At 41.6% G+C, this 22,349-nt stretch overlaps 1 protein-coding gene across 1 annotated transcript; it reads right to left on the reverse strand.

Annotated features, from left to right (window-relative positions):
* Window positions 1-566: 566 nt before the first annotated feature.
* LOC311059513 (uncharacterized protein) lies at window positions 567-19,097 on the reverse strand. Its single transcript, XM_084077525.1, has 12 exons — window positions 19,015-19,097; window positions 17,374-17,583; window positions 15,984-16,173; window positions 15,411-15,448; window positions 14,403-14,508; window positions 13,783-13,883; window positions 10,904-11,279; window positions 6,777-6,877; window positions 5,532-5,700; window positions 3,972-4,167; window positions 2,977-3,126; window positions 567-1,317 (listed from the first exon to the last, which is right to left on the reverse strand). Exons 2-12 carry the CDS (start codon window positions 17,581-17,583, stop codon window positions 1,251-1,253), a joined length of 1,704 nt encoding a protein of 567 aa, XP_083933651.1. The 5' UTR covers window positions 19,015-19,097; the 3' UTR covers window positions 567-1,250.
* Window positions 19,098-22,349: the final 3,252 nt, after the last annotated feature.

Below are 22,349 nucleotides of genomic sequence, written 5' to 3' on the forward strand. Positions count from 1 at the left end.
AAAAGATGAGACGATACAAGACGCATACATTAACCGATTTTATTTATCTCAACTCTAAAGTTGAAGTTGTCTGTCTGTCTGTCTGTCTGTCTGTCTGTCTGTTTTTTAATCACGTTCAGACTGGGCTTAAAGGGATACTTCACCCAAAACAATATTTTTTTTCTTTTGATTAGTCACCCCATGGAGACTTGAATTCATGGATATTGTTTCTACTCACTCTGAGTGTTCTCATTGGAGGGCTGTGGACAGTTCAGGAACCTGACTACCAGTGACATCATCGATGGGGGATTGTATCTAAGCCAATAGAAACCTGCAACCTCTCTCTTTCCTGGACAGTCAGCATGCTGAATGAAAGAGAACACGTTGCTCTTCCATTCATTTAAAAAAAAAAGAAAATGACCAAACCTGCCTAGCTATGATGTCACTGGTAGGCAGGTTCCTGAACCGCCCTCCTCTGAGACAGATATGATGACCTCTTCCCCGAAAATAGCAGATCTACAAGCTCTACAAGCTTGTAGATCTGCTATTTTCGGCTAATGTTCCCCCCAGAATAGGGATGCTAGGGTTTAAGTGGTTAATAAATAAATCAAAAAGTTGGGGTATGCATCCCATGTCTATAAAGCATCATACACAAAGATTTGGCACCCCCCCCTGCAGTACCTCTGAGGACCCCCTAGGGGTCCCGGGACCTTCTGTTCCTTAAAGGATTCTGGTTCCTTAACGATTCCCTTAAACCATTCTTATGTTTAAAAAATAAAATGTATATAATTGTGGCCTTCATTGATTCCATCATACACACAGTATTATAATACATATTACTGTAGTGGGTCTCAAATAGGGTTCCAGGGACCCCTTGGGTTACTAATGGACCCTTACAGGGTCTGTAACTGTAAATGATGGTCCTTTAAGTAAAACAAAATAAGTGTGAGAACCACTGGTACCAGCAGACGTGAAGTCAGCATAACGGCTCTAGAACCTGGTTCTGGAAACCGTTCCAAAATGTTCCACCATGTTGTTGGATCCGGTTCCTCTGGTTCAGGAACCCAACCCAACCCAACCCTATCTCCTACACCAGCCTGGACTCCAGTAGGTTCTCAGTAGGTTCTCGGTAGGTTCTCACTGGGTTCTCGGCAGGTTCTCAGTAGGTTCTCCGTAGGTCCTCAGTAGGTTCTGGTAGGTTCTCAGTAGGTTCTCAGTAGGTTCTCAGTAGGTTCTCAGTAGGTTCTCAGTAGGTTCTCGGCGGTCATCCTTCAGTGAGGCGGTTTCACACATTCGTGCGTCTTCAGGCTGCGGTGGCTGGGGTACCTCCTGCCACACCTGTAGGGGGCGCCACCATGGATTAAAGCAAAGGGATAATTGACGGGTAGCCGGTCATTATTGATAAATAAATCCCAACAGGGTGATTAGGCACCGACGCTTAGCGGAGGTGCCTAATCACCCTGAAGAATTATGATTATAAAGGGATATAATTATCGCGCTTATTACACGGCTACTTAAATAAATTAACAAATTAACCCAAAAGGAACAACAAAACGAAGTATTTCCTTGCTTACGGCAATGTAAGTATTCCATAAGTATTGCACTGGGCGGACACGGACGCCTCGGAAAACAAGGAAGTGTTGATCAAATAGAATCAATATTCGATTACTGCAAAACTTGAATTGTGTTAATGGCCATTGTGTTGAACATTGGAACATGTGAATAAAAAATACATTTCTGTTTGCCTTTTAGGCGTCCTAATCAAAAATTGCACAGGACAGATATGACAAATAATTAAATATACAAAGACATTATTGACATATTTAGTCATTTTATACGTGTGATAATGGCAGAAATAGCAGATCTACAAGCTTACAGATCTGTTATTTCTGCTTTGAATTAATATTTGAAAATGTGTGAAAGCTTTTTCAAATGGAAACGATTATGCAAAAATAATTGCGATTAGAGGATGATGTAATAATTGGGTCTATACCAGGGGTCTTCAACAGGGGGTCCGGGACCCCTAGGGGGTCCTCAGAGTTACTACAGGGGGTCCGCCAAATCTTTGTGTTATGATTTTCTTTTACATTAACCACTTGAACCCTAGCATCCCTTTTCTGAGGAGAACTTTAGCCAAAAAATAGCCGATCTACAAGCTCACAACGCCTCGCAGATCGGCTATTTTTTGGCAAAGAGTTATAGGCGTAGAGGGGAAAAACGCAGCAAACGTTTATCTGAAACACAATTTTATATAATATAGATAGAGGGGTCCCTGCTTTATCTCTCTCTTTCAGCTAGGGGGTCCTTAGCCTGAAAACGTCGAGGACCCCTGGTCTATATCATAGACTGTCTATGATATAGGGAACGTGACATCACCCATTGGTTTCTACAGACCGTAAATGAAGCCGATTGTTCAGGAACGTGCAATCCTCCATCTTTAATATATACCATTGGGCACGCCGGAACTCAAACGCTATTGGTTGAGACCAGACATGTGACCAGGGAATCATGATGATTGAAAGGAGACTTTAAACTAGCGACTGGAAGCATATAGAATTTATGGCAATGTTTATTAACACATTGGCTGCCAGAATCATTTATTTATTTTCTACAGTAGACTGCCAGACTTTTTCAATGAAAAAAAAAAGTACTCAGGAGCCGAGATACAGAATTTTTAAGTTTTAAGTTAACAAGGAAGTGGATGGGAGTCTCCTTGGTCTTTGGGTCAAATAAAAAAAAAAAATAATAATAATAATAATAATATATATATATATATATATATATATTTTTTTTTTTTCAAAATAAAACGCAGATCTGCATCTTTGGCAGCCAATTAATCTAGTCTAAAGTTCGTCAAAAACCCATCCACTTACAATGAGAGAATATTCTTTCTGACAACTGCAGCCACCTACAGGCCTTTCATATGAACTGTCTCTCAGTCCGTATGGGCCTCATTGTAAATATGTCAGGCTGGCCCCTTGGTCCACACACACATACCTGCGACAGTCGTAGCGTTTGGGCTTGGCGGGGTGTGTCTGCTGCTTGTGTTTGCTCAGCTGGTACCTCGTAGAGAAGCTGTCCCCGCACAGCTTGCACTCGAACTCCGTCTCGCTCCGCGTGTGATGCACGTCTACGTGTTTCACCAGCCTGTAGGGGGAGCAATACGTCACTACAGTGCCGTGGCGTAAAGTAACTAAGTACATTTACTCAAGTACTGTACTAAAGTACAGTTTTGAGGTTTTTTTTTTGCTTTATTGCAGGATTTCCAGTTTTCAGTACTTTTACTTCTACTCCACTACATCTCAGAGGCAAATATTGTGCTTTTACTCCACTAAAATGATTTGAAAACTTTAGTTACAAGTTATTTTGTAGATTTAGATTATTATTACAAAACATACATTAACCACTTCAGCCCAATATGCATTTTGGCCATTTGGAAATAGCCGATCTACATGAGACACATTGTGAGCTTGTAGATCTGCTATTTTCAAAAGATTCTTATACATTTTGAACTTGTGAAATGGGACATTCTGCACAATGAGTCCTTTAACTGTTGGTACTTGAAGTACATTTTGATGCCAATACTTTTGTACTTTCTCTCAAGTAAATTTTGAATACCTTACTTTTACTACTACTAACAGTATTTATACACTGCAGTATTGATACTTTTACTTAAGTAAAAAATGTGAGTACTTTTTCCACCACTGACTAAAACTAACTTAATATGAATTATTTTAAAAGAACAGAGTTGCAACTTTGTGTTGCAAATCAGATGCATATGTCTATGCCGTGCTCTCACTCACACACACACACACACACACACACACACACACACACACACACACACACACACACACACACACACACACACACACACACACACACACACACACACACACACACACACACACACACACACACACACACACACACACACACACACACACACACACACACACACACACAAAATGTAATAAATTCCAGACTCTTACACTTTGGCAGTGCCAAACCTCTCCTGGCAGAAGTTGCAGCTGTATGGTTTTTCGGGGACGTGTCGCCGTGCGTGGGCCCGGTGCTTCAGAGGGTTGTCGAACGTCTTGTCACAGAACTCACACGGGATGGTCTTACCCGTGTGGGACCACGAGTGAGCCTTCAGGTTGCTACGGTTATGGAAGCTCTGATCACACTCTGAGAGAGAGACCAGACAATCACTGTTTTACTGTCTAAGAGTTTACCATTCATGTTACAATAGAAACACTCTGAGAGAGAGACCAGACAATCACTGTTTTACTGTCTAAGAGTTTACCATTCATGTTACAATAGAAACACTCTGAGAGAGAGACCAGACAATCACTGTTTTACTGTCTAAGAGTTTACCATTCATGTTACAATAGAAACACGTTAATTAACCCATTAAAGACCTGAAGCCCATTCTACAAAATGTCTTTTAAATCCCAACAGTTTTCTGAAAAACTTTAAAAACGCTTTAAAAATATATATATTAAAAAGATTTGCACACATTTTAAAGATTTTTCAAAAATAGCAGATCTACAAGCTCGTATCGCGGCACTCGGTGCCGCGATACGAGCTTGTAGATCTGCTATTTTTGAATAGCCAAAGCGTAAAATAATGCTTTTTTAGCTCAAATCTAAAAGTGACACAGATGCGTTCCAGGTCTTAATGGGTTACACAAATATTTATAAATAAAACAAAACTAAAACAAAAGCAACATAAAACACTAAACTAGCAAACTGTCTTTCACCCATTTAGACCTCAGAAGTTTTCTGAAAAACTTCAAATATGTATTCAAAGGTTACAATAAATGTATGTTGCTATATATACCAGGGGTGATGCAACTTTGAGGATGTAGAGGGCCACTATATTTCCACACTCACTCCAGAGGGCTCACATTGCATATACTGTCGGGCATACACCTCTTATGTCCATATTGTAACTTATTTTGTAAATCGTCATTCTACTAGGTCACACAAAAGTATCAAAAATAGCTGATCTACATACATTTTACGCTCTCAAGAGTTAAATTAGTGTTAAACATCTGCATTACTTAACTAAAACAACGCTATTTTTTTTTATCAACATTGGCCTGTTATCTCTCCTATACATCTGTTATCTCTCCTATACCAACATCAGTACATCATGGATGGAATTGTGGACAAAATATTATCCAACGACAACAAAATATTCTAAAGGCCTTTGCAGACAGGGTGCGATTTTCCGCACGGAAAAAACGGACAATATAATTTTTTAAATGAACTCATGGTTCTCAATGACCTCATGCACACCCTGTGCGGCGATGCGATGCGTTTTTTTTTTCAATCGAACCCAGTGCGATTCGCGCGTTCTTTCGCATACGGTAAAAACTGATTGACTAATCACACCCTGTGTGCAAAGGCCTTTAGTCTTGGGTCTGAGAGTCTAAATCTCATCACACGGTGGTTCTGTGGCTCAAATGCCCAATAAATAATGGGCCTTGATATGAAAAGGTTTGAAAGCAACTGTAATAAACATAAGGTGAACATCAGATATATTACGTTTGCATTTGAAGGGTTTGGTGTGGATGGCCATGTGGGTCTTCAGGGAGTAGGCGTTGCGGAGCTTCTTGTCACAGAGGTCACAGGGCAGCGGCGTGTAGGCCTTGTGCACCCTGAGGTGACCCCTCAGGATGATGGCGCTGGTGAAGGCCTTGGGGCAGTGAGGGCACTGAGGACACACCCACGTCACAGAGAAGAGTTATTATAGTTAAAGGGATATTTCACTTTCAACAAAACTTTGGGTCATGTTATCATCTACTCAGGCCTTAGGGAGCCCCCCAGACTGTTTTTAAGTTGCTTGATTCATTATTTAGATATTTGATATTCATTTCATCAGACACGCCCCCTTCCTATACAAACCCATTGTAACTTCAAACTCCATTTTTTTATGTTAGATTCATCAGAAACACCCGTCCTTGGTTCTGGTGACTCACCCTGCCCTCCTAATACGTGAAGGGGCTGCGTTTCTTCCATAACGTTTTTCATTTGCTTTTTATATTTTTGGGGGAAAATGAAAAAGATTAAATACAAAAAAAAATGAAATAAAATAAATGAAAAAAGTAATCGAAAAAACACGACCCCCTCGCGTATTAGGAGGGCAGGAATTTGTAGGAGTAATATTAAAAAATGTGTTTAGCTATAATAGGGCGCTGTGAGCTTGTAGATCTGCTATTGTTTCGGAACGTTTTTTAAAATGTGTACAAATATTTGAAAATATATACATATATTTTCATTAATATTTTTTTAACTCAAATCTTTGCTTCTGGGGGTCCCTGGAACAACATATTTTGAGATGGGGGTCCGTGGACAAATACATATCATGTTGGGGGTCCTTGACATGAAAAGGTTTGAGAACCACTGATATTACAGCAACATACGTTTTTTCAAAAAACTGTTAGGATTTAGAAGACATTTTGTAGAATCCCCCAGAAGAAAAGATTTGAGTAAAAAAAAAAGGCGCTTTATAAAAGATATATATATATATATATATTCAAAGATTTGCACAAAATTCTGAAACTCTCCACACTGTCATTGTTAGGCAGAGTTGGAAATTTCAAACCAGAGTTCAACCTTAATTATTATTTCATTATTAGTATTAAAGCAAGAGCAATGTCTTTGTTTCCATGCTCTCGCATTACTAAAGAAAATAAAAATGAAATGAAATAAACGGTGGAACTCTGGTTGGAAATTACCAAAACTGGTTGGTAGGTTTCTGAAAAAACCTGTCATAACTATAACACAGACCTTGAAGGGCGTGACGCCCATGTGTTTCATCTTGTGGTGCTTCAGAGTGTAGGTGTTTGTGAAGCCTTTCCCACACTGGTCACAGCTGTACGCCTTCTCCCCTGTGTGGGAAAAAACAACAAGAATCTAATTAAATCATTCATGTTAGTCAAAGGACCACTTCATCCATTGTTAGTGTGGTGGAAAAAGTACACAAATTGTTTACTTAAGTAAAGGTATCAATACTGCAATGTAGAAATACTCTGTTACAAGTCAAAGTTCGGAATAAAAAATGTACTTGAGTAAAAGTACGAAAGTATTGGTCTCAACTCACTCAACTCAACTTTATTTATATAGCACATTTAAAACAACCACAGCTGCCACAAAGTGCTGTACAGTGCATAGGTAATACAGTAGATTAAAAACACAGAATACAAAGACAAACACAGAACAAGAAAAGGAGGGGGGGCTAGTTCAGAAAAAGAGGTCTCATGCTGTGTTAAAAGCCAAAGAATAAAAGTGCGTTTTAAGCGAGGATTTAAAAATGGCCAGAGAGGGGGCCTGCTTAATCTGCAGGGGAAGATCGTTCCAGAGCTTGGGGGCAGCGACTGAAAAAGCTCTGTCCCCTCTAAGCTTCCGGTTCGCCCACGGGACCTCCAGCAGCATCTGGTCAGCTGACCTGAGGGAGCGGGCAGGAGTGCGGGGGGGGAGGAGCTCAGAGAGGTATGGAGGGGCGAGACCATTTAAGGCTTTAAAAGTAAAAAGCAGAACCTTGAACTGGATTCTAAAGTGCACGGGCAGCCAGTGGAGAGAGGCAAGGATGGGAGTTATATGCTCTCTCCTACGTGTGCCAGTTAGCAGTCGGGCAGCAGCGTTCTGAATCAGCTGGAGCCGAGCAAGGGAAGACTGGCTGGCTCCAAGGTAGAGGGCGTTACAGTAATCCAGCCGAGATGTAATAAAGGCATGGATTACTGTCTCAAAGTGCTGGGTGGATACAAAAGGTTTTACTTTTGCCAACTGTCTCAAATGAAAAAAGCTAGACTTCACCACTGAACTAATTTGGCGATCTAGCTTGAAGTCATTGTCCATTTTGAAACCCAGGTTGGAGACTGTTGGCTTCACAAACTGTGCCAGGGGGCCTAGATCAAAGGGAGGGGGGTTACCAGAACCATTTGGGGCAAACACCACCACCTCAGTTTTCTTTTCATTGAAGCTTAGAAAGCTTAGGGCCATCCAGGCTTTAATGTCCTCGAGGCAAGAGAGAAGAGCTTTCGGATCAGCATCTTTCTTTTTTAAGGGGACATAGATCTGGCTGTCATCGGCATAAAAATGGAACAAAATGCCATGTTTCCTGAGGATGGACCCTAGCGGCAGGAGATAGAGAGAGAAGAGCACTGGGGCTAAAATAGAGCCCTGTGGAACACCATACGCCAACGGCGCCGGGGCGGATTCAGAGCCAGCAGCGCTGACAGACATGGTTCTGCCCGTCAGGTAGGACCTGAACCACCCTAGCGCAGTTCCGTGGATACCCACAAGGTGCTGCAGACGCCAGAGCAGGACGTTGTGGTCCACTGTGTCGAACGCAGCCGTCAAGTCCAGCAGGACAAGAATTACATGGTCGCCCGCATCATTTGCTCGGAGGATGTCGTTAAATACCCTTACTAGTGCAGACTCGGTACTATGCCGGGTTTTAAAGCCAGATTGGAAGACCTCAGGGATGTTATGCTCCTCTAGAAAAGACTGTAGCTGGGCATAGACAGCCTTTTCTAGTACCTTAGAGATAAAAGGCAATTTCGATATGGGCCGAAAATGGGCCAACACAGTGGGGTCGAGGCCTGGCTTCTTTAAGCAGTGGTTGCACTACAGCATGTTTAAAACACGTGGGAACAAGACCAGAAGAGAGACTGCTATTTATGATGTTCAGGACCAAGTGAGCTACGCTGGGGAAAACCTCTTTAAAGAGGCGCGCCGGAATGACGTCGTGAGGCGAACCTGAGGCCTTTATGTGGCTGACTATATCCTCCAAAAAGGACAGTGTTACAGGTTCGAACGAGCTGAGCACGGCGGGGCATGGGACACAAACAGAGGGGTCAGAGGCAGGAGCAGAGATGAGGGCCCTTGTATTTACCACCTTGTCAATGAAAAAGTGCAGGAAGTCATTACAAATGTCTGATGATTCAAAACAGACAGGCTGAGCGATATTAAGAACAGAGTCAATGGTTTGATAAAGTACACGTGGGTTAAGACGGTTAGACTCAATAATATTCGCTAAGTGCTCTCTTTTTGCCTCTTTGACAGTGTTCTGGTAGGAGAGCCAGGATTCCTTTACGATCTGAGAAGAAACCTGCAGCTTGTCCTTCTTCCATTTACGTTCTGCTTTTCGGCACTCCTGTCTAGCTGCACGGGTTCTGTCATTGAACCAGGGCTCAGGCTTTGCCCTGGGCTGCTTGGATTTCAATGGGGCCACAGAGTCCATTATGGTCCCACACGAAGAATTAAACCAAGAGCACAGTTCCTCTGTGGGAACAGTCGAGGCAGACGGGACACACAGCTGTTCAAAGGCAGCTGAAAAGCGACTAGCAGTGCGGGGGTTAAGAGTCCGACAGAGTCTAGCAGGAGCCCTAGATCTATTTTCAGTACAAGAGAGCAAAACATCAAACAGAACGGGGCAATGATCAGAGAACGTATTATTACAGATCTCTAGGTTAAGAATAGGCAGCCCATATGATATCACGAGATCTAATGTATGCCCACGTTCATGAGTAGGACCCGTCACATTTTGCACCATGTTAAACGATTCAATAAGGTTTAGGAAGTCCTTCACCATCGGTTTATCGGGGCAACATACGTGTACATTCAGATCTCCGAGAATCAATACTCGATCATAGTTGGGCAATATTCCAGCCAGGAAATTGGAGAAATCAGTCACAAAATCCTTGTTGTATTTAGGCGGTCGATAAATGAGTGCGCACAAAACAGGCTCAATACGACCCACCTCAAACACAGTCACTTCAAAGCTGGAAAAGGAAGCAGAGCATTGCTTGCATTTAATATCATCCTTATAGATGACCGCTGTTCCCCCACCCAGCCTGCCCGAGGGCCGCGGGGAGTTGAAATAGGAACAGCCGGCCGGCAGCAGTTCAACGAGGGCACTGCACTCACCCGCCGCCATCCACGTCTCTGTCACACAGAGGAGATCCAGGTCGCGGGAGCTGAAGAAATCCCTCAGGATAAATGTTTTATGTGTCAGCGATCTGGCATTCACCAGGCCAATCCTGACAGGGGCTGGAGCCTTTAATCCGGAGGAGCTAAAATCGCGGGGCAGCGGCCGCAGATTGCGGGGGTTCACCCCGCGACTCCAGAGCCGAGGAGCGCAGGGGCGGTCGGGCTGGAATAGCACCTCCAGGCTAGCAACAGGAGCGAGACAGGTCGCGCTGGGGACCCGGAGTCGTTGCAGCAGGGCGGAGGGAGATAATCCAGGTTTCACGTGGGGCAAAGACGAAAAGCATACACAAGCTTTCAGTTTTACCAGCTTGCCACTCCGTTTTCCACGGCGGCGGAGCCGTTTCCTCCTCGGCGGCGGGGGCGCGACCGAGAGCAGATGAGTCGGGATTCCTGTTAGGAGCGGCGGCTCGGTTTTTTGTTCATTGTGGCAGAATGAGCCAATAATCCTGGCATTTTGTCGGATATCCAGAAGAGATTGGCGATCATACACCAGCAGAGACTTAAACTGAACAGTGCCAAGGCTTAGACACAGCAGAAACACAAACCAAAGCGAGAGCAGGAGACGAGCAGCCAAACACACTGGCGCCATCTCTCTCTCTCTCTCTTACTCTCACCCATATGAGGTTTCCACCTCAAAATGTACTTATTATTAGTATTAGAAGATGCTTTCTAATGCTGGTCTCCTCACGAGTTGACTCAAAGCAGCTGTTCTGTGCGCACATGTAGGCGCACGCACGTGCTCGCGCATGCACGTGGCGCGCGCACGCTTTGACGTGATGTCATTAAAAACAGTTCCCCTGAAAAGAATATGTGTGTGTGTGTGTGTGTGTGTGTGTGTGTGTGTGTGTGTGTGTGTGTGTGTGTGTGTGTGTGTGTGTGTGTGTGTGTGTGTGTGTGTGTGCGTGTGCATGTGCATCAGGTACCGCTGTGCGTGCGCACGTGTCTGGCCAGGTTCTTCTTGGCGCTGAAGGTCTTCCCACACACGGTGCAGGGGTAGGGCTTCAGGCGGGTATGCACGGCGCCGTGGTGCCGCAGCGCGTCCGCCGCGGCGAAGCGCATGCCGCAGTGCGTGCACGGGTACGGCTTCTCGCCCGTGTGCGTGCGCACGTGCCTCCGCAGCCCGCCGCGCTGGGCGAAGCGCTTGTCGCAGACGCCGCAGACGAAGGGCTTCTCCCCCGTGTGGATGCGCAGGTGCAGACGCAGACCCTCCGCCTTGGACAGGCTCTTCCCACAGTGAGGACACAGGAAGTGCTTCTTACGGCCCGACAGGATGTCCGCCACGCTGGGAGGACAGGAGGCCTGGAGGGAGGAGGGAAAGGGTTCACACGTTTAACAACATCTACATGGAAAAAGACATCGGAGCTTTAACTTAAAATAAAAAAACCAGGCTTCAAAAGGAAAAGTTCACCCAAAAAAAAGGCTTTTTTCCCAATCAATTAACACACCTCATGAGTCATGAAGCCTTGAATTCATGGAGATGTTTTGTTTTTGTCGCATTACTGAGCCAATAATGTGATGAGCGGGTCATCGGTCAGTAGGAGACTCTTTGAGTCACCGGTCATCAAGTTATTGACTCAGGAATGTGACAATAACAAGAAAATGTTATGTTATGTACTCCTTCAACTTTTAAATCACTAGTAACATGGACTAAAGCAAAATAAAATCTCACGACAATGTTTAAACTAATGTGTGATTTGTTAAACACACTCTGCTCTGATCTTAGAATAATGACCGAAAACAGCAGATCTACAAGCTCTCAATGCGTCTGCGACGCATTGAGAGCTTGTAGATCAGCTGTTTTGGCAGCGCAGCATGCATGCTGCTGGCTTCTAATCCATGTAGTTAACTAAAACTAAATAAAAAAAACTATTTTGAAAAAGACATTTGAGCTTTAAGGTAAATACAAATAGAAACGTGGCTTTAATCATTTTGTTTTTCCATCTGAAACGGTTTACAAAGCCGTGACTGAAACAATAACTCTGACCATATTTAAGCAGCAGCACCAGTTTTTTAGCTCCGTTGTCAAAACCTTTCAAATAGCGAAAATAACCGATCTACAAGCTACAAGCCGTTGCGTGCTGTGAGCTTGTAGATCTGCTATTTTATTTGTGGATCTTTTTTTTTAAGCTTGCCTCTAACTACTCTGTATTACAATGAAAAAAAATAACTGACACTAAAACTAAACAAAATGTAAGCCTTTAAAAAAAAAAATAACCTGCTTGAAAAAAGGAATGTAAAATAAACTAGAAAGAAATTTCCTACGAAAATTTAAGTGTGCCTGCGTTGGCTGGGGGTTTTGTCGCCGTGGTAATGCGAAACGGTGAAAAAAGTAATGCGGTAGGTGGGCCGGTCGTCCCGCACGTTTTGATGTATACATTGGCGGGGCCGTGTGAACCGTGTTGGAGGAGTAGCATTTTGATCCCTTCGGGCGGCCAAAAAAGTAAAGAAAAAAACAGCAAAATAATGTTTCAAAAATTAATAAAAAATAAACCGAAAGTCAAAAAAGGACAATTTAAAAACTGAAAAATTGAAGGTAAAAATGAGCATCTAAAACAACATTTGAAGAAAATGTAATAATTTTTTTAAATATATAAACAATTACTTAAATGGGTTTGAGTGCTTGTTTCACCCACTTCTGAAGGTCTGACGCAGAAAGTGCCCATTATACTATTGTTTGCAGTCCCCCATTTAGGGGGGGTAGGCAAAGTTTCGGAGCATTTCGGGAAATTTTCAGAAACCGGAAGTGAATAAATGGTTTGAGTGCTTGTTTCGCCCACTTCTGAAGGTCTGACGCAAAACGTGCCAATTATACAATCGTTCGCAGTCCCTCATTTAGGGGGGGTAGGCGAAGTTTGGGAGCATTTTGGGCACTTTTCAAAACCGGAAGTGAAATATCCACTTCCTGTTGTGACGGATGTGTTCGCAGACCCTAATTTAGGGGGGGTAGGCGAAGTTTCAGATCATTTTGGGGTAAAAAAAAAAGTTCATAAAAAAATAAAGTCGATGACAAAGTTTGGGGGCGGTACCATGCTGCAAACAGAAGTTACGGCCATTTAAAGCTCGGCCAATAGGAAGGCAGAGGGGGCGGAGCTTCAACACACAAAGCTCATTGGTGGTTACAGCTGCCACATGGATTATAGCAGGAGCCCTAGAGTCTCTGGGTGGTTTCCCCCCCTCCCCGTAACCGTTAACATGGGAGTGAATGGGGGAGTGAGGATGATGATGGTTAACATGGGAGTGAATGGGGGAGTGAGGATGATGATGGTTAACATGGGTGTGAATGGAGGATGATGATGAAGAGTAAGTCAAGTCAGAATGAGTCTGAATTTGGGACTGAAAAGGGGGCGCGGCTACATGTTTTTGCTAATAACGTGGGCGTGGTAACGCGAAACGGCGAAAAAAGTAATGCGGTAAGTGGGACGGTCGTCCCGCACGTTTTGATATATACATTGCGACTAACGAGTAAACCGTGTGGGAGGAGAAGCGTTTTGCGCGGTACGTGCGGCCAAAAGGGGCGGAGTTTAGCTGTTTTTTGCTAATAACGTCGCCATGGTAACGCGTGACGGAAAATCGTTTCCGAGCACACTACTCCCGGCCAAGCCGCACGTTTTGATGTATATATTGCGGCGGTAGTGTAAACCGTGCGGCTGTTACGGTTGACCGAATTTTGTGGCTTGAAACTTGTATTAATAAATCTGGAAGATCTCAATAAGTGTGCCTCTGCCATTAACATGGCAGGCACACTTAACAAGAATCTTTTAAAATAAAACAAAGTAAAACATCTATAATTTATTCTAATAACCTTGTTCTGTGTCTGGCGACTGCTGAGGTCCAGGACACGGGACACGCCCCTCTGGGAGGAGGGGGCGGGGTCTAAAGAGGCTTCTGCTTCAGCTGCGGCTCCTGGAGAGAATGATCGATTGATTGATTGACTGATTGATTACTTTATTAACAAGTTAGTTAACAGTACAGCCAGTGGTGGAAAAGGTACTACAATTCTTTACTCAAGTAAAAGTATCAATACTGCAATATGGATATACTCTGTTACAAGTAAAAGTCCAGAATTAAAAATGTACTTCAGTAAAAGTACCAAAGTATTGGTATCAAAATGTACTTAAAGTACCAAAAGTAAAAGTACTAAAATGTTTGAAAATAGCCTATGTATAAAATAGGGCTAAAGCGTTTAATGTATGTTTTATAATGTAATCATTTATATTTGCAAAATAACTAGTAACTAAAGTTTTCACATAATTGTAGTGGAGTAAAAGTACAATATTTGCTTCTGAGATGTAGTGGAGTAGAAGTAAAAGTACTGAAAATCGTAAATGCTCCAGTTAAGTAAAAAAAAAATACATCAAAATGAAATGTACTTAGTTACTTTACACCACTGACTATGTATTATTACCATTGCTTTGTACTCACTGGTGGCGATGGCTTCCAGGTCGATGTCTCCGTGTTCGTCTTTGAGGCTGACGGCCAATACAAACCCAGCGTCTACCTCTTCAGCCACGCCCTCCTCGTCAATAATCTGACAGCAGATCAACATTAAAAAGGCTTTAATTCATCAATTAAACCAACGGGCCAATAGCAACACCACCCGTTATGAGGATGTTTACTATGTACAGCCTGACCTGATTGTATGTTTTAAGCCTTTTAACTTCTTCACTCCTAAATAAAGTTGTTTATTTTGATCTGTTTTGTAAAGCGACTTAGGTTACTAAGAAAAGTGCTATATAAGTCTGATTTATTATTATTATCATCATCATCATTATCATCATCATCATTATTACTATATTAATATCATTATGGGTCACACTTTTTAGTGTAACACCCAGAGCTGAAAAACGTGAATGTCTGTGCCGTGGACAGTCGCCGAAATCAAAATAAAACCATATTTAAATACCACCAAAGTATTTAATTTCAATGACTTTATTTCATTTTACTATATGTTGGTGCCATTTACTTTATATGGCCTACTGTTCTATGTTCACATGCATTTATTTTGCAGATATTACAGTTGTCAGATTTAGAATTGTGTTTCCTTCTTTCAGATGCATTTTCTACATTAATATAACTAACTTATTATAACTATATGAGATCAAACACAAGTTAAACGCTGCACTTGGTTAAAAAATGACACATTTTATTAGGACTCATTGAATGTCCCTGGGACCCACATCTAAAAGAACACCCTTGGGTGCCAGGATGTCAATTTAACTCTGAGAGTGTACAAATGGAACCAAATGGACCCGTTAGGGTCCATTTGGTTCCATTTGTACACTCTCAGAGTTACAGACCCATAAGGGTCCATTTGGTGCCTAATCTATCATTTAGCTGGGGACCCCCTGGAACTCCCTCAAGGACCCCTGGGGGTCCCTGGACCCCACTTTGAGAACCAATGGTATACTGTATATAGATATCATCTCTCACCTCTTGTATGGGACTTCTTCCATAGCAGTGTTCATCCTCTGAGAAACACAAACATCATCACACTACGGATTAGAATGCAACACAAATCATTTGGAAACAAGAACAACAGACTGGATATCGTCTGTGATGTTGGATATGGTACTATTGTGACATGACATAAATGTTCTTTTCCTGGGTTAACCCATTAAGACCTGGAACTGTGTCATTTTTAGATTTGAGCTAAAAAGCATTATTTTACACTTTGGGCTATATATATATTTTTTTAAAGCAAAGATTTTTAACTCAAATCTTTGCTTCTGGGGGGTCACCTGGAACAAAATATCTTGATGGGGGTCCGTGGCCAAATACATATAGTATTTTTGGGGGTCCTTGACATGAAAAAGACTGAACACCACTGATATAGAAACATATACGTTTTTCAGAAAACTGTTGAGATTTAGGAGACATAGTAGAATCTCAATGGGTTAATCTTAGTGGTACTCTGTATTGGCGAGTACACACAATTAAGTACTTTCTTTTGAATCATTTGTCACTCAGCATAATAATGATCATGTGGTAAACACTGTGACTCACCCACGCTGCCTCCAGACAGGATGTGGAGGATGCTGGTCTGAGGTCTCTTCCTCTTGCCTTTGGAGTCTTTGAAGAGCTTCTCCTCAAAGTCCATGAGGACCTTCACGTCTTCCACCATGTTCTGCAGCTTCCCCAAGGCCTCGTTCCCCAGGGTCTCCATGGTGGAGGCAAACAGACGCTGGAAACGCAGCTGGAAGACACAAAATGAAATGAAATAAATATAATCATGTTGATCTCAGGATCCACATGGGGAGGGGTGTGGCTCCAATATGGATCTATTTCATTGGTTCTCAAACATCTTCATTTCGAGGAGCCCCAAATCAGGGGCGTAGCTACAGGTGGGCCCGGGCCCATCCAAACAAATAGCGTCTTTTTATTCTCCTACTATTATACTACTTACTATTATCTACTAAACTTATCTACTAAAATGTACTTCTCAATAATGACCTGCTCCCCATTGATTATCCTGCTTATTACACGGCTACTTAAAGGTAGGGTAAGTGATATTTTTGGGTTAAAACAAAAAGTATTTTGTTAAAAGGTTAAAACACTATATTGTGATAGTAATCATTGCTATAGAGTGTTTGTTCAGTAACAGGAGTCTCCCCGTCTCTCCAGCTCTTTAATAAACAGAAAATACATTTTCCGGTAGGTGTCAAACTCTCAGCCAATCAGGAGAAAGTACCAATTTTTAAGCTTCATTTTTATAGTGTTCCAGTTCCAATTTTGCCTGCTCATTTCTTAGTGTCATCACTTCACATTTCATTTGTTTAATACAGCAGCGTATGGTGAATTTGATCGTTGACCGGGCCAGGGGGTGGTTCGCGCAACAACGGCTGATAAGTCTATTGAGAATTAACGAGCCATTCCGGGTGGAAAACGGAACGCTCGTCCCAAAACACACTGCCCCATTTTTTTTCGAGGACCGAGGCCGTCGGTTTAGACGCGGGGCAGGGTTTACACAGACCGGGCCATGGCCTCGTTGGCCCCAATGACCGTACGCCCTTGGTTTAATCTATATCCTGATTGAGTTCTCTATCCTGATTGGATAAAATTGAAATGAAACTGAAACTGAAACGAAAATGCATTTTCTGTTTTATAAAGAGGTGGAGAGACAAGGAGACTCCTAATACTGAACAAACACTCTATAGCAATGATTACTATCACAATATAGAGCCATTTAACACTTATTTTAATCAAAGAAAATCACTTACCCTACCTTTAATAAAAAATAAAAACATTGACCCAAAATGAACAACAAGACGGAGGATTTCATTGCTTTTGCATTGCATTATTCAAAAATAACACACCAATGAAAATCAAGCATTCGACCAAGCCATGCAATAATATAGATTAAATAATATGTAAAACAATAAACACATGGAAGTACCAGAGCCTTCTTCACGGCGGGGTCCCGGCCCGGCTCAGTGTTGATGACTCCGCCCTCTCTGCTGTTGGCCCCTCCCTCTCTGGACAGGTGGAGGTGGAAGACGAACACGGTGCTGTCCTCCACCAGTTTGCCCAGTTCAGCCACCGCCGCGTGGACCAGAGTCTCCATCACACTGGCCATCTGGGTCTGGAGAGCTGGGAAACTGGACATCTGAAACAGAATGTACATTATTATTATTATTACATTTATTACATCACACTGTGTCTGGAGAGCTGGGAAACTGGACATCTGAAACATAATATACATTATTATTATTATTATTATTACATTTATTACATCACACTGTGTCTGGAGAGCTGGACATGACTCTGAAATTAACTCATTAACACATTGACTGCCAGAATGAAAACAAAACACGTTTTTCGTCCCCTTGCCAACAAAACGAGCGATTTTACTGAACTGTAATTCATGGAATATTCTCTGTGACCGCCGTCCCCACGGAGATCAGACAGTGTGCAAATCTTTGAATATATTATATTAAAGTGAACATTTTTAACGCAAATCTTTGCTTCTGGGGGGGGCTATGGAATACATATTTTGAGATGGGGGTCCGCAGCCAAATACATATCATTTTGGGGTTCCTTGACATGAAAACGTTTGATAACCACTGATATAGAAACATACTTTTTTTTTTTTTTTTTAACTGTAAGGATTTAAAAGACATTTGTAGAATCATTCATTCATAATACAAATTAAAAAGTGCATTTACTCCATGGAAAAGTGGACATATTACTCTGAAAGAAGTACAAATTACACATTACATTTATTTACTATGCCAACATCCATCTGTGTCTGAAGAGCTGGACAACTGGAACATGATTAGTCTGCCTGGCTGACTGAAGTACTCAAGTAAAAGTGTTTAAACGTGCAAATTAGTACTTTTTTTTTGTTGGTAAAAATCAATGCCCCCCCCCCCCCCCCCCAAAAAAAAGATAATATTCTGACATTTTCTAAACTAGTGAACATATTGTCCTTTTTTTTTACCCCATAAAAATAAAATATTTCTACTTGATTATACATATGTGTGTGTGTGTGTGTGTGTGTGTGTGCGTGTGCGTGTGCGTGTGTGTGTGTGTGTGTGTGTGTGTGTGTGTGTGTGTGTGTGTGTGTGTGTGTGTGTGTGTGTGTGTGCAACAGAACAGTTTTAAGGCCAGTCCCCTGGCTTCCATCAGGGATAATGGTTTTGCTAGTAGTTGTATTGGTGTAACTACACAACCCAAACCTCTACCAAAGTGGTCTTACCCTTTAAGCCCAGTGGTGGAAAGTAACTGTGAGCTTGTAGATCTGCTATTTTCAAATGTTGAATACTTTTACTTTTGGTACTTTAAGTACATTTTTATGCCAATAGTTTTGTACTTTTACTCAAGTAAATTTTAAATTCTGGACTTGTACTTGTAACAGAGTATTTTTGTATTGCAGTATTGGTACTTTTACTTAAGTAGAGAATTTGAGTACTTTTCCCACCACTGCTTAAACCGCTCTAAAGGAGCACTGCCTACATTTATCTGTAATGCAGTACTGGCCCCTGTATGTCTACAGTCTAAAGCCTATTTCACCGGAAACGCGTGTTTAGTTTCTTACCGTTAAAGGAACACACCGTGACGTTCAGCTCATCTGTTAAGAACGTTTCAACAAAGCCTTAATAACGTTACTTTATGTTCAATAAAACAGGATTATAAACGTAAACATAGAGAGAAACGACGACGACATCCAGACGCGCACCAGCGTTTGAGGCACCCGGAAGTACCTGTACTTCCTGGACCGGGAGCCAACAGAGCATGCGCACTAGCGTTATGGACGATAGAAGCATGCGCAGTGGCGTTTTAAACGCGGGAGCTTTGCGATCCTAGATCTGACCACCAGGGGACGACAGCGTCACCGTTGGTTCTACCGCAGTTCTGGGGGCTCGCATCCATGATGCAACATTCATACGTCACTTCCGCATGGCCAAAGGAGTACATTGAAGAAGGAGCGGTGACGTACGTCACGTTCTTCCGACGTTCTCTATCTATTCTACAAGCTACAAGCTATTTGTGCATTTTTTTTTATTTTTATTTTTTCCATTATATTTGATCATCACTTATATCATATTATTATTATATCAAATACATTATATTATCATCACTTTACCCAAATATGATATTATATTATTATTATATTAAATACATTATTATCATCACTTTACCCAAATACATAATATTACTAACTAACTAACTCAGTGGTTTTCAACCTTTTTCATGCCAAGGACCCCTAAATTGATATACATTTGGCTGCGGACCCCCATTTGAAAATGTTTCGTGCCAGGGACCCCCCAGAAGCAAAGACATCAGTTAATTTTCGCTTTAAAAAATATAAATGATCAAAGATATGCACAGTTTTTCAAGGTTTTTCAAAAATAGCAGATCTACAAGCTCATAGCGCAGCACTCGGTGCCGCGCTATGAGCTTGTATATCTGCTATTTTTGAATAGCCTGAGCTAAGTGGTTAAAAATGATTGTGATGCTATGTTAACTCATTTTGCTGGGGACCCCCTGGTACTCTCTCAAGGACCACTGGTTGAAAACCACTACTAACTAACTGACTGTAAAAACACAACATTGATGTAAACCCATTGAACTAATAATGTTATAAATGTAACAATGTGTTATATATATGTTATATAATGTGTTATATATGTGTTATATATGTGTTATGTAATGTTATAATAATGTTATAAATGTATTCATGTTTACGAAACTTCACAAACATCTGACTCAGTTCATCTGGTTGTATTCAACGGCCCTTGTCGCCCTCATGTGGACAAAATGAGTAAATACAAGTGGAAGTCGTCAATGAATCACTCTAATCATCAAAATATTAAACACGAGATGACGCAACATGGCGCTGGTTTCTACATGAAGCTGTTCAAATCTACAAGCTCACAATGAGACTCATTGTGAGCTTGTAGATCGGCTATCTTTGGCGCGAGACACCGTCGTAGTATTTGTATTTGTAAGCGTTAAAGTGGTTGTATTTTTTGAAAAAATTAGCGGAAGCACTCGCGTTGCGTTCTGTGTGAGGCTTGAGACGGCAGGTGTTTTATTTTGAAGAGAAAACGGAAGCATTCATGTGGCATTGTATGTGAAGCATGACACCTAGGTGTGCGGGAAATGTAGTCCTTTCTAGTGTAGTTCTTCTAGTCATCCATGGTGGCTGGGAAATGTAGTTCATTAGATGTAGTCCATACAGCTACACATGTTGGTGTTTGGGAAATGTAGTAGTCGATTGTAGTTTTTCTAGCTACCCATTGTCGATGGAAAATGTAGTTCTTTAAATGTAGTCCTCATCACTACTGAAGTTGGTGTATGGGAAATGTAGTAGAAGATTGTAGTTTTTCTAGCCACCCATGGTGGATGGAACATGTAGTTCTTAACTGTAGTCCTTATGGCCACTGTTTATGTGCAGCTAGCGGCTAGCTAGCAGCTAGCAGCTGCTTTATGCTCAAAACAAACTAACAAACCAATGAGTGGAGGAGGAATTAACAATACAAATCATCATCTTATTATGATGCTGCTCTTTATAAAATGATTAAATGGACTAAATATCCATAAATAGTGTTTGTTGAGTCACTGCGTCATAGTTATAAATAATATACCTAGAGGAGACGAGAGTAGAGTTTGTCCACTAGAGGGCGACACAGTCCGTAGAATAACATTAGAGGCGTCATAACCTCTGGTTTTTAATCTATTCTATGGTCAAAATGTCCTCTTGTTTCAGAATGAAAACATGTGTCAGGATGACAAGATAGTGTTGCATAAAATACAAACTATTAAATAGTAATACTGTTGCATAAAATGTAAACTTTTGATAGTTTACATCATTGGTTCTCAAAGTGGGGTCCGGGGACCCCCAGGGGTACTTGAGGGGGTTCCAGGGGGTCCCCAGCTAAATGATTGATAGGAACCAAATGGACCCTTATGGGTCTGTAACTCTGAGAGTGTCCAAATGGAACCAAATGGACCCTTACGGGTCCATTTGGTTCCATTTGGACACTCTCAGAGTTAAATTAACATTGATTTTACAATATGAATTGGGGTCCCAGAGAAATAAATGCCATTAAATGGGGGGTCCGTAGCCCTAATGCCAAGTCAAACTGGGGGTCCTTGAAATTTAAATGGTTTAGAATCACTGCTAGAGCCGTGAAAATCGTCTCTTATGGGGGGTCCCTGGCATATCTTTTCAAACGGGGTCCGCGGGCTAATAAGTGTCAATTTGGGGGTCCTTGACATGAAGAAGTTTGAGAACCACTGGTTTACATTGTATACAACACTATTACAATTAAAATTAAATTGTAACAGTGTTGCATAAAATGTAAAGTATTAAATAGTAATAGTGTTGTATAGTAGTGTGTATATCTGTCTGTTCTTAAATGTCATCATGATGTGAGGAACTCATTTTAAATAAAACATTGTGCTTTCATGAGCGATCCAGTTTAGAGGACCTTGTATTGTGAATTATACTTCCATACTGTTTCCATGTCTTTATAAATAAAGTATTCAATCAAAATATAATATAATATAATACAGGTTATAAATCACTCTAGACTATAATATAATATAATATAATATAATACAAGTAGACTAATAGATATTCTACAAGTATATCTTATCTTGTTGTAGTATCAAACAGGGACCCGTCCCTGTTTGATGGAGAGGTTTATTATGTGGGTAATGATTGGAGCAATGAAGGCGGCTGAGTCTTTTAGAAACTTGGAGGGGATATTGTCGAGACCTGTGGCTCTGTGTTGTTGTAGCGCGCTCAATTTTTTAAACACTTCGTCTGTTGTCACAGGGATTCGAGACCTTTGTTAAAGCATTTGGCGAGTTTGATCCAACCTTTATGAATCTCAGAACACTTTTTGTTTCTGACTTTCATGG

Source organism: Gymnoscopelus microlampas, assembly GCF_963454915.1.
Source record: "Gymnoscopelus microlampas genome assembly, chromosome: 14".
Lineage (NCBI taxonomy): Eukaryota > Metazoa > Chordata > Actinopteri > Myctophiformes > Myctophidae > Gymnoscopelus > Gymnoscopelus microlampas.